This window comes from Protopterus annectens, chromosome 7.part0 (assembly GCF_019279795.1).
Source record: "Protopterus annectens isolate FY-2018-M chromosome 7.part0, PAN1.0, whole genome shotgun sequence".
Lineage (NCBI taxonomy): Eukaryota > Metazoa > Chordata > Ceratodontiformes > Protopteridae > Protopterus > Protopterus annectens.
The window spans coordinates 1,123,562,402-1,123,576,080 of NC_056739.1; the positions used below are offsets into that span (position 1 = coordinate 1,123,562,402).

Here is a 13,679-nt window from a genome sequence, read left to right on the forward strand (position 1 = left end):
TATCAGTTGTTTATGTTCCTGTGTTGGATCTGTTACTCTGATAAAATTCCTCATTAGACAACTGCCTATTTGCTTCTTTTAAATAATGCTCACGTTCCCAAATCACCACTGCACCACCTTTGTCTGCCCCTATCATCACTATATCAGGATTATTTTTCAAAGATGTCAAAGCCTATCGCTCGTCTATACTCAAATTTTGAAAACCTGCAGTAAAAATTTCTGATTGCTTGAGATGTAAATATTTGAGAATCACCTGTTCAAATGTTTTAATAGTACTGTGGTAGGGAGGCATAAATTGTGATTTCTTAAACTTAAAGCCAGTGGACTCTCCCATGGCAAAAGAGGAATCTTTATTTGAATACAAATATTTTAAATTCAACTGTCTGCAGAAGCTTTTTACATCATTGACTATATCAAAATGTGAGACAAAAAAAGAAGGTATATATCCAAGGCCTTTATTTAACACACTGAATTCACTGGAGGAAAACTCATAGTTGGTAAGATTAATGACCAAATTGTTGACATCATATAAAGAATCATGACTATTATGTCCATCTGAATCTACAACAGCAACATATTGGCTTGAAATTTGTTGCACCACTGGCCCACGCTCACGATGTTTTCTCCCTGCCCTTCTAAAGGGATTTTATATCTCTTGTTAACCGGTGATGATGGTTCAGATAATTCAACCATCTCTGGTTCTGTGTCTGTATTAGACATACTAGATGAATATTCTGAGCCACTGGTTGCCACCTCTCTCCTTCGTAATATGGATTTTACCCTTTTCCTTCTGGGCCTAGGGACCTGTTTGTCTTCATTAAATCTCACTCCTTTCTTCTGTTTTTTCCAAGTATACATTCTTGCTTGTTGAAAATCCATTACATCCCTCTGGTATTTTTGCATCTTCCTTTTTGCTAACTCTTGATCATATTTCTCAATATCAGCTAGATATTTGGCATGCAAATTGTTGTATTCTGTAGTGTTAACAAATTTCTGAGTTGTTTCAAAACATTGCTCAAGTTTGACCAATAATGCAGGCAATTGATTTTCATATTGCTCCACTAATAGCTGTATAAACATTGTTGAAGCTGTTGCTTGTATTGTCCTCCACTTCTTCATAAAGCCTTCATCTTGGTTACCCAAACCTGGTTCTACATAAACACGTAAGCCCCTTGGTATTATTTTAGCTGATAAATAAGCTTTCAACAGTTTGCAATGCCATACACATGAGCGTACACGTTTAGAGGCTTCAGTTAAAGTCATAAAACTATCAACTGCTTCTGCCAGTTTATTTGCAGAAACTTGAGGAGCTACAGTAGTATTTTTAGCCCCTACAAAACACGCACTATCATCCTTGTCAGCCGTTAAGCTTTTAATATAATTTAAAAAGTCCGTACCTTGTGCCATATCAGGGCTGATGTAAAAATAGTTGCCACTGTCGTCTTTTCTATCTAGATATATCCATATCCATATCTATCTAGATATATCCATATCCATATCTATCTAGATATATCCATATCCATATCTATCTAGATATATCCATATCCATATCTATCTAGATATATCCATATCCATATCTATCTAGATATATCCATATCCATATCTATCTAGATATATCCATATCCATATCTATCTAGATATATCCATATCCATATCTATCTAGATATATCCATATCCATATCTATCTAGATATATCCATATCCATATCTATCTAGATATATCCATATCCATATCTATCTAGATATATCCATATCCATATCTATCTAGATATATCCATATCCATATCTATCTAGATATATCCATATCCATATCTATCTAGATATATCCATATCCATCTAGATATATCCATATCCATCTAGATCTATCTAGATATATCCATATCCATATCTATCTAGATATATCCATATCCATATCTATCTAGATATATACATATCCATCTAGATATATACATATCTATCTATATCTATCTAGATATATACATATCTATCTATATCTATCTAGATATATACATATCTATCTATATCTATCTATCCATATACACATACGTACATATACATATATATATATATATATATATATATATATATATATACACACACACACACACACACACACACACACACACACAGATATATATATATACATACAGAGATACAGCTCTCTCTCTATCTATATCTATCTCTCCATCTATATATATGTATATATAGATTATATATTTTTTTTTTTTTTTTTTTTTTTGATTTCCATCCATTCTTGACTCGTGGGGTAGGGTTCTGATCCTTGAAACCGAGTTGGCTGTTACATTTACATAGCTCACGCCAAACAAAAATCTCTACTGGTCTTCCCATAATGCCCCTCTCTACATTACCTCAGATCAAGCTTGCAAGCTGTCAGAAAGCTTCTGACTTCACTTAGGAAATCTATGCCCAAGGTATATCCTACCAGGGAAACCCAAGACAGCATATTGCTCCAGCAGGAGTACAAAGGAGGGGGAAGGTGAGGTGGGATGCAAGAATGGATGAAGACTGACAACATAGATGGAATGTTATGGTAAGACAACTTCTTTATCTGATGATGTTGTCAATCTTCATCCATTCTTGACTCTTAGGAAAGAGTCCCCAGCTACCTTAGATCTTGGCTGGCCCTATATGGAAGGCCATTCCCTGAGAACCAGAGTCAAAAAGAGGCTCGTCTCCCTGGAGACTATATCCAATTTGTAATAAGTAATAAAGGTATGCGGAGTAGCCCATGTTGCAGCAGTGTAAATTTTGGACATGAAAGCTTTAGAGTGGAAAACAGCTGAAGTCGCCATAGATCTGGCGGAATGAGCCTTCACCGGCATAGGGGGTTTTAAGGTTTTTCTTTTTTTTTTTTTTTTTCCTTCTCTGTAAATAAGAAAAATGCAAAGACTCTTAGCCATCTAGAAAGAGTAACCTGGTTTTCCCAAGGTTGTGCCTACAAAGGCTACAAATAACTGTTCCAATTTCATGAACTGTTTAGTTCTATCCAAGTAGAAACGCAGCTGCCTGTGCACATTAAGAAGGTGTAAGCAGTATTCACCCTTATTAGAATAGCTTGGGAAAAATACTGGCAAGTCTATGGTTTGATTGATATTGACCTCAGAGATCACTTTTTGAAGGAAGGATGGGTTTGTCCCGAGTGACTGCCTTTATGTAAAATTAAATAAAGGGGCCTTAGAACATAAAGCCTGTAATTCGGAGACTCGACTTGCTGAGGTAACAGCAATCAGAAGAGTTTCCAAGAAAGAAACTAAGTCACAGGTCTCTGCACATTCAAAGGGAGGTAATGTAAGTGACTGCGAGACAATTGTCAACTCCCATGGTGGTAAGAGATCTTTGAAAAAGGGGGCTTTAAAAATTGTGCCCTTAAGAAAAACCTTGCAAAGTCTGTGAAAGATTAAGGGTTGGTCACAGAAACAGTTATGAAAATTTGAAATGGCTGTGGAACCAGAAGCCCCTTTTTAAAAAATAGTAACCAAGAATGCTAGAACTTTTTCCACTGGAGCCAAAAAAGGATCTAGACCATTTTCACAAGCCTAGATAGAAAATCTCTTCCATTTACTATGGTAGAGATTCCTGGTGGATGGTTTATGGGATGCCAACAAAATGTGTCGTACAGGAGATGGAAGGTCACTGTGCCTGGTGACCAACGAAATTGGAGAAGCCAAGCAGTCCGCTTGAGAGTTTGCAGACTGGGATGCACCAGTCCCTGGGGGTGAGAGAAGGTCTAGAGCTGGGTCCCAAATCCATGGGCGATGGAGCAGATGAGGCCATAGGAAGGGAAAACATTTGTAGAGGCCAGTAAGGGTGCAACAAGGATTACTTTACTCCTCAAGAAAGCAGCTCGGTTGAGAAGCAGAGGAATTAAAGGGAATGGAGGAAAGGCATAAGAGAGACCTGGGGGTCAATCAAAGAGAACAGCGTCTCTCAGGGACTCCCCCCTGAGGGGGAATTAGGGCAAAGTAGTTTCTGCACTTGTTGCTTAGGGTGGAAGCAAACAGGTCCACTGGCCCCAGCAAAGAAAATTCTTCACCACTCTGGGATTTACAGACCACTCAGGAGATGCAAGAATGCATCTGCTCAGTTTGTCTGACTCCCCGGGATGTGCGTTGCTATCAGAAAGCAGTTGGAAGTTATAGCCCATTGCCACACTCGAAGGCCTTCTCGACACAGTGGGTAGGACTTTGTTCCCCCGTTTGATGTACCAAACTACGGACATGTTGTCCGACTGATCATCATTCCTTGTGGTAAGGCAGAATGAAATGCTTGCAACGCTAGCACTGTCCTCATCTACAGAGCACCGACACGTAGGCTGGCCTCTGAGGGGGGACCAAGTGCCTTGGACCGTCTTCCCTAGATCATGTCCCCTCCACTCCATCTGGGAAGTATCTGTGGTCACTATGGCCTTGGGATAAGGGTGGACGCAGCCTAGAAGAATGTCCATGGATTGCATTTGCAGGACAGATCATTTTGGCATAGAGTGGATTTAAAAAACTAGACTATTCATGGGGTGGGTTAGAAAAGACCATTGGTTCGCAAGCATCCATTGAAGTAGTCTCATGTCAAAAACCTTGCCAGTGGGACTAATGTCATCGCTACCGTCATGGAGCCCAGTGCTTGCAGGATTTGCTGAGTCAGTATCTTGAACAAAAAAGGGGCTGAACTTGCATTTTTACTTTCTGCAACCTGTCGTGGGGAAGTGATGTCACACAAGACCGAGTGTTGAGACAAGATCCGATGAATTCCATATGTTAAGTAGGGGTTAGCTGAAACTTTGCAAGATTTTCTGTGATGCTCAACTGAGGAGATAGTTTCCTGGTTTGTAGAAGTAGGCACCTGGTGGTAGCGATGAGGAGCCAGTCGTCCTGGTATGGAAACACTGAATCCATACAGTTTTAGATGTGTTGTGACTGCTGACATACATTTGGTGAACATCCTGGGGGCTGTGGTAAGACCAAATGGCAGCACTCTGAATTGGTAGTGACTGGCTACCATCCGGAAGCGGAGACAGTTTGAGCATTTCTCCATATTTATGTGATAGCACGAGTCTTGAAAGTCGACAGAGCACATCTAATCGTTTTCCTCTAAGCAAGTATGGATTAACAGTGACCATCTGGAATTTTGACTGTTGAACAAATGTTCAGAATGCAGAGATCCAAATTTGGTCTCCAGTCCCCTGAATTTTTGGGAACTAAAGAATCTCGAGTAATATCCGGATTCTAGTTGGTCTGGTGGGATTTCTTCGATGACTTTTTCTAGCAGCTTTCAAATTTCTAATGCTACTTGCTCTCTCTGACTGGGTGGAACGCCGGGGAGTTTTGCTAGAGTTCATAGGGTAAGGGTGAAGGGGAGAGTGTAACATCTGGAAATAATCCTTAGCACCCATGTATCGGTAGTTGTGTGTTGCCAGGCAGTTGTGTACAAAGAGAATCTTCCCCCAACTGCCTCCAGAGGTGAGCAGTCAGGACTCCTTTCAGGAACGTTGGTAGGGTTGACCAGAGAAAGACTCCCTGGAACCCTGGTTACGTGGGCCACCCCTGCCTCTGAGATGGCGTCTTCCATTGTAATTCCACCCCTCTGCCCAGAGGGGAGTTTGTACCATGTGTGTCCTGGAAAGGCTTCTGGGACTTGAACCACGTTTTGACACTCCTCTGATTCCTGGCGTAGGGTCATTGAGGAGTGGAAAAATGTACACCCACAGCAGATTGAGCCTTTCCATCTTGCTCACATCTGGATAGAATTTCCTTCACTATGGGGCCAAAATAATGAAGATCCGTCACAGGGAGCATTAACGAAGGAAGACTTGGATGCACCTGTGTGAGTTTGCAGAACCATTCAAGCATGTCAGATCGCAATGCCTGAACCTGTTGATCTAGTCACCCCTTCGGCAGCATGTGCAATGAGCTTCATGGACAAGTTTGAAATAGACTCCAGGGTAGCTAACTGCGAGGCCACATTTTCTTGGACCCCTTCAGCCACTGCTCCCACCAGGGTGTCTGACAACTCCATGACTGGATCCCTTTGAAGTATAGTAAAATGTGCCAAAAAAGTTCAAAGACCTGAAGGAGAAGCTTGACGCACAGACCTGCTTCCCAAGTCTGCCCATCGCCCTGGAGTCCCAGTTAGGGGGATGAACAGTAGAACTTTCCTCGGCTAGTTCTTTCGTAGTGGCAGCCGCTACCAATATGGTGTCAACTACTAAGCCCTTTGCCCAATGTGGATGAACTGAAAGTAGTCAGGTGTTTGAAGAATGGGCTCAAGAGAGCCAGAAGCCTACCAAGTCCACCGAATGATTAACTTAATGAGATAGTCAGCGAGTGGGGTCACCCGGAGGTAGACCGGTGAGCTCCAAAGGCCTGCAAGTAAATGGATTCGCAAGAGGAAGGGTTTTTGGGGTTCCAATCACCCCTCCGTTTTAGGTTCTCTAGAATGTCTTCAAAGGAGACTTCTTCCAGGGGTGAATGGGGGAACCCTCCCAGTCATCAAAATCCAGGTCCTTTGTGGCAGATTCTTCAGGAGAATCCAGGTGTTTCCCTATTACACAATCTCTTCAGAGGTGGCATCTGAAGAAGTCTCGGAAGAGGGGAGACCTTTAACAGGTAGGTCTTGAGACCTTGGTGCTTGCTGTCTCAGGGTGGAGGTTGGAGGCAGATCTGATAAAGCTTGGGTCAGGGGTTGTGATTCCAGTAACACAGAAAACACCTGGGAAGAGGCAGTGACCAAGGTTATTTCTATGGCTTGAAAGGCAAGACCCCCCCCCCCCCCACGAGGAAGGATGGGAGCCAGGAACAGAGAAACTCTGAACCGGGGTCACACCCTGCCCCGAGAGCCCCACCTGAGAAGCCATAACAGAGGAAGGGTCTCCCACTGGTACAGCCTGAAGAGGCAAGGTTGGCTCCATACAAAAAAAAAAAAAAAAACAAAACTGGAGCCGGCTGTAACTCATCGGACCAGACAGCGAAGACAGTGCCAGGACCCCATCGGTCCCAAAGGCATTGAAGGTGTCAGAACTACATCCCGGCACTGAAGACAAAAAGTCAGTCAGTGCTGAGGTCATTGGGAACCTGTGATGTTGGAGCAGGCTGCTCTAAAGCCTGCAAAGAGGTCAAAAGGAGGAGAATAAGAAGGGCTCATAGGACAGAAACCCCCTGCACCAGAAGGGAGAAGGGTTGAGAAGATGGGGGAACACCCCTGGCTGTCACAATTTGATCAACCAACCTAACAAAGTTCCAAGAGGTTCCTGGTGCAGCGAATGAAAAATGCAGAAGGGGACTCTGGTCTCTCCAAAAAGGGGCTACAGAGTTGCCCCAAAATGGGGTCAATGGAAGGGGAATAGGTAGCCCTGGGCTGTATAGGAGAATCTTTGACACCATCTGTGAGGTCCATAGGAGATACCGGCATCGACACAACCAGTGCCAATGTTGGAGCCGTAGAAAATGCAGAAGTGGTAGGAGTCAGTTGGTGTCGAAGGTACCGGGGTAAGGTTGTTGGTGCTGAAGCTTCACTCTGTTCAGTCAGTTTTGGAACCTCAGGTCTTGGCTCTGAAGAGGAACCTGCCTGTTTGTGTTTCTTTAGTCTGTGCTGAGGGAGATGCCAGCACCAAGCGGGAAGTTTTGGTACCAGAGGCTGGAGGAGATTGTTCAGCATTGGACAAGGCTTCTTCGAAAGAGGCCTTAAGTCCTTTGAGAATCTTTTTTTTTTTTTACATTCTAACAGGGCTCTATGACTGAAACCTTGGCAGACTGTACAGTCAACACAAACGTGCTGCACCCAAACAAAACGCAGAGGTCATGACTGTAAGAGTTCTGCAATTTCCTGCCGCACTCTTCACATGGTTTAAAACCTGAAGGAGACAGAGACAGAAAGAGAGAGAGAGAAAAAAAAAAACAGGAAAGGAAAGAAGAAAGGAATTCAAACTCAAAATCAGACCAGGGGAAACTACCAGCAATGGCAGATTACCCAATAGTAAGTGGAGGGGGGAAAACTACCAACGATGGTAGTGAGAATTACCAACGGTAAAAGGATAACACACACTCTTAACGGTAAGACCAGGAAAAGGGTTTTCAAAAGTTAAATGTCAAGAAAAAACGAAATATTTTACTTAGCTCTGAGAGAGGAATCTGCTGACTAGTCTTAGCAGTAAGAGCGGCAAACGAGATGCGAGTTAATGTAGAGACAGGCATTATGAGTACACCAGTAGCTGGAGAGATTTTTGGCTGGTGCGAGCTATGCAATGGCCGGATTGGTTCCAAGGATCAGAACTGTACCAATGAGTCAAGAAAAGATGAAGACTGACATCATATCACATATAGACCATATGATCAAAGTTCCATAACGGATGCAAGATATTTATTATATATATTACATTAATAGATATAAGATCAGCATAGCTATAAACACATACAGCTCTTCAGTATTTAAAGTCAATACACAGTCTGCAAGGACTACATTAACTGTTCATATATCTCGCTGGCTGCCGGATGGCTTTTCCATATTCACACGTCTGCTGATAGAAGATATGGAGACAATAAGCCAATGCAATCTGTGCTTTTACCTGCCTTAACATTCACTCTGCACTCCCCCTCCTTCCCTTTTCTACCAGCCCAGGTACTACCAAATGCCTCCTTGGATTCCATCACTAGCCATTATAGACCTACATTCCAAGAGCTCACAACCTCCTTTGTGGAACAAGTTTTGGAGATCTAGAGTACAATTTGCTGCCCGAGCCCCATCAGTCTTCCCCAGTTCCTTTCTGTTCAAAGTGACCTTTTCACATCTCCCTGATCTGATCCTGCACAGTAATATGCCACCCCCCCCCCCACACACACACACACACACTTCGGATCTCAAGTGAGAAGAGCTCTAGCCCATGTAGCCACTAGTCATTCCCCCATCCATTCCATGGATCTGCTGTCAAGCAAATGTAATACAACCAGAAAGCATCAAAAAATTTTTAAATTGGGATTAACATGGCTTAGACAATATCAACAGCAATGGAAAACTATGCAAGGAGTTAGCTCAATTTTAATATTCCCCAAAGTGCAAGCAAAACAGCTTATACAATAAACTTACAATGAGTTCCACATCCTCCTTTTTGATGGTGACTTTTGCCAGTTCTTTTTCCCTGTGGGTTAGCAAAAAACAATTAGCCTGAGATGTACATAAAAACTGATCTTATTACTAACTTGAAGATTCAACGTCTGGCATGAAAAAAAAAAAAAAAAAAAAAAAAAAAAGCTACACATACATTTTACAAAATATTTTACTGCTATGAGCACAAAGTTTTAAAACCAAGTGCTCACTTTACTGTCAAAGTGCAAATGGTGACAGAATTGCAGCTTCTGGCAAGAAAAATGAATTCAGAAAGTTATCTGGAGTGCTAGTGGCAATTAAAATCTTAGAAAGCTTCTCTCTTAAGGTTGTGATTCACTCATATCCAAATAGTAACTATAGGAAAGGTGTAAAGACAAGTCAGTATGAATCAGGCTCCTATACTCACATTCTCATGCCCCTGGGGTTTAAGGAACTCTCTTAACATAAACCAATGCCTACATGACTAACGCCACCTTTTCAGCTTTCCAGGCTGAAGTAACAAAGGAGGAGGAAAGAGGCTATAAGTTTTCAGACATTCGCACATCATTTAGTGGCAAACCAAACAAAAGAACAGACAGACTGAAATAAAAATAGAGTTAAGCGCACACATTTTTCTACAGAAAAAGGTACAATGAGGCACAAAGAACGATGCAAATTAACTTCACCTCTTTACATTTCAATGAGGCTGGTACCCCTGAAAACAGACAGAGTCAGCCACACATGCAGAAGAATAGTTACACACAGGGCTATAATATAACACAGGCCTACAACTTCACTTTCCAGTGATGCTGTTTCAATCAAATCTTCCCAAGCATGTAGGCAATCCTACAGTTCTACTTTAAGAGACTCCAGGGCTGCAAAACCTCAAAGTTAAGTAACATTTTGGACATGGCAAGTTCTCACATTTTATCACAAAAATTACATGTACATAAAATTTGATAAACTAATGCATACATTTTTTTACAGTACGTAGGAACAATCTAGTCCTATTTCGTATTACTTGCTTGAACCAAACCCTCCAAAACAGCAAAAAATCTACAGAACCCATAACCCCTTGCCAAGCCCTGACTGACCTCAGATTGAGTTTGCCTCAAAATACTGACAACAGTACACTAAAACAGCATAAATACTCGCTCTATAAAGGTCAGGGGGATGGTTGCATCCGAATGAAGTCACCTACTCAGATGGAACGTTATGGTGAGTACATAACTTCTAAATCTGAAGTAGGCAGACTTCATTCGTCTGCAACCTGTGGGACAGAGTCCCTAGCTACCTGAATTTTGGGCGGCCGTCATGGAAGGATGTTTCGGAGCACCGCTGAGCCAAAGGATGCTCTTCCTCTAGAAACAACATCCACCTTGTAATGAGAAATAAAAGTATGAGGCGAGGCCCAAGTAGCTGCCGCGCAGATATCATCCAATGATGCACGGGACTTAAAGGCGGCTGACGTGGAAACTGCCCTAGTAGAATGAGCCGTAACCCTCTGAGGAGCAGGTCTACCTGAAGTGTCATATGCCTGCAGAATACAATTAGCAATCCACTTAGATAGTGTGACTTTAGATACTGCTTTACCCAGAGCAAATTTAGCAAAGGAGACGAACAGCTGATCTGATTTCCTGTGACCAGCTGTTCTGTTAATATAAAAACGTAATTGTCTATGAACATCCAAGGAATGCAATTTGTATTCTCCTTTGTTTGAGTACTTGGGAAAAACACAGGTAAATTGACTGACTGGTTAATATTGGATTCAGAAGAGACCTTCGGAAGAAAAGAAGGATTGGTCCTGAGGCACACCCTATCAGGGAAGAAAGAAAGGTAAGGCGGCTTGACGCATAGAGCCTGAAGCTCAGACACTCTTCTGGCTGAAGTGATAGCTACCAGGAAGGCAGTCTTCCAGGAAAGGTACTTTAAATCAGTAGAAGCTGCAGGCTCGAAGGGAGGAGCAGTAAGGGCTTGCAGAACTAAAGACAAGTCCCAGGGTGGTACAACCTCCTTGACTGGAGGCCTCAACAAAAAAACTCCTTTGAGAAATGTTTTGCATAATTTCGCCGTCATAAGGGGAGCTGTGTCATGACCAATGTGATAATGCGAGATAGCTGCCAATTGTACCTTAATCGTGGAAGAACTAGCCCCTTGATGAAAGAGGTCTGTTAGAAAATCCAGCACCGCTGACATAGGTGCCGAGAAAGGATCCAAAGTTCTCTGTACTGCCCATATAGAGAATCTCTTCCATTTACTCCGATAAACCTGCCTGGTGGAAGGTTTATGAGCTGCCACTAAAATGGCCTTGACCGGTGATGAGATACCGGGAGTCCTAATTAAGGATGGAAATGGAGCAGCCAAGCTGTCAACTTCAGGGTCCGCGGATTGGGAACTGACATTCCCAGAGGGTGGGAGATGAGATCCGAAATTGGATCCAGAATCCAGGGTGGATTGATTTTGTGAGACCATACGAAGGGGAACCAAGGTTGTCGAGGCCAGAACGGGGCAATGAGAATCATTCTGCTCCCCACACTGTTGGCTTTCTGCAGAAGCCTCTGCATCAGAGGAAGTGGAGGGTAGGCATAAAGGAGACCGGGAGGCCAAGCATGCACCAGAGCATCTCGGGAACTCCTGGTGGGGAAGCAGAGCGAAGAAATTGTCGCATTTGGCGTTTGAGGGAGAGGCAAAAGATCGCAACAGGGTTGCCCCAAACGGCAAAAATCTTCTTCGCTACTTGAGGATTGAGAGACCACTCGTGTGGAGAAAGGATGGTGCGACTGAGCTTGTCCGCAAGGATGTTGGACTTTCCCGGAATGTGCGTTGCTACCAGAAAGCGTTTGGTGGAAATTGCCCATTCCCAGACTCTCATGGCCTCTCGACAAAGGGGGTAAGACCTGGTTCCTCCCTGTTTGTTGATATACCAGACTACCGACATGTTGTCTGTCTGAATCGCAATAGTCCCTGAAGGAAGAACGTGGTGAAGTGCTTGCAACGCTAGGAGCACCGCCCTCATTTCCAGGACATTTATATGCAATGACGTCTCTGTGGGATTCCACGTGCCTTGGACAATCTTTCCCGCAGAATGCCCCCCCCACCCGAGTCAAGAAGCGTCCGTGGTCACTGTGGCTCGGGGAAATGCAGCGCAGAAAGGTCTCCCTGCCAGGGGCTCCGGTGAAAGAAGCCACCAAAGAAGGGAGTCCCTGCACGCTCTGCTGACCGCAATCGGAGCGTTTAGAGAAGAACAAAGAGGGGACCACTGAACCCGAAGGGTCCATTGAAGAACCCGCATGCGTAAACGGGCATGAATGAGAAGCGGAATAGTTGCCGCCATAGAACCTAGGGCCCTCAGGACCGAAGCTGCAGTTGGAGATGGTTGCAGGATCGCTGTCACATGACACTTCAGGCTGGCAATACGGTCTGGGGTGAGGAAGGCTCGCATTGATCTGGTGTTTAGTCTTCCTCCTATGAAATCTATAACTTGTGTAGGGTTCAGTAAAGATTTCCCCCAGTTGATCGTGATGCCCAGCCTTGGTGCTAGTTGAAGAAAGTAATCCCTGGCTGAGCACAGAAGATGCCTTGATAATGACTGGCTCCCAGCCGGAAGCGAAGAAACCTCCTGGATCGTCCGTCCATCCGAATGTGGTAGTACGCGTCCTTGAGGTCTATGGAGCACATCCAGTCGTTCTCCCTCAAGAGGGGAAGTATAGATTGCAGGGTGACCATCCGGAACTTTTGCTTGGTTACTGACAGGTTCAGCTGGGAAAGGTCTAAGATTGGTCTTAAGTCCCCCGTCTTCTTTGGCACCAAAAAGAACCTGGAGTAAAACCCTAATCCGGTTTGATCTCGGGGGACGCGCTGGATAGCTCTTTTTTCTAGCAGTTGTTCGATTTCGACAGCTGCCGCCTCCCTTTGGTCGGGTGGAACATCTGGGAGGCTGCGAGATTTGGGAACCTTGAATAGGGGAATTGAATATCCTCTGGATATGACACGAAGCACCCAACTGTCTGTTGTTATGGACTCCCAAGAAGTCAGGTGCCTCGAAAACCGCCCCCCGACTGCCTCCAGAGACGGACAGCCGGGCAACCCTTCAGGGCTGCTGCGTGGGTCTATCAGAGAAAGGTTCTCTGGACCCAAAGTTGCCAGGAGCCCCCCTGCCTCTAGCACGACGACCTCCCCGTCCTCCTCTGCCACGGAAGGACTGGTTATCCGGAGCAGGTTGGGACTGCTGCGACTTCCGGAACCACATCTTCTTCTGTCCCTTTTGGTTCTTAGAGAAGGACCTCTGGGGAGCTGAGAAGCGGACTCCGACGGCAGACAGCATCTTCCCGTCCTTTTCGCTCTGGACTAATGTCTCGCGAACAGTCTTGCCAAACAAGGCAGAACCATCGAAGGGGGCATTCGCGAAGGTTGCCTTGAAGGGCTCTGCAAAATCACAATGGCGGAGCCAGGCCTGTCGCCTCATGACTAGGCCTGCTCCGCTGGCTCTAGCGGCTCCCTCAGTAGCATGAGAAAGCAGCCGCATAGATGTATTGGAAACTGATCTGAGAGTGGCCATTCGGGTGGAGTAAACCTGTTTATCCTCAC

At 44.3% G+C, this 13,679-nt stretch overlaps 1 protein-coding gene across 1 annotated transcript in view; it reads right to left on the reverse strand.

Moving 5' to 3' along the window:
• Positions 1-13,679, reverse strand: part of HYPK (huntingtin interacting protein K) — a 93,031-nt gene that overhangs the window by 41,633 nt on the left and 37,719 nt on the right. The window contains exon 3 of the mRNA XM_044077702.1: positions 9,093-9,144. Within this exon, the coding sequence (XP_043933637.1) occupies positions 9,093-9,144 (52 nt within the window). The remainder of the gene's footprint in view (positions 1-9,092; positions 9,145-13,679) is intronic.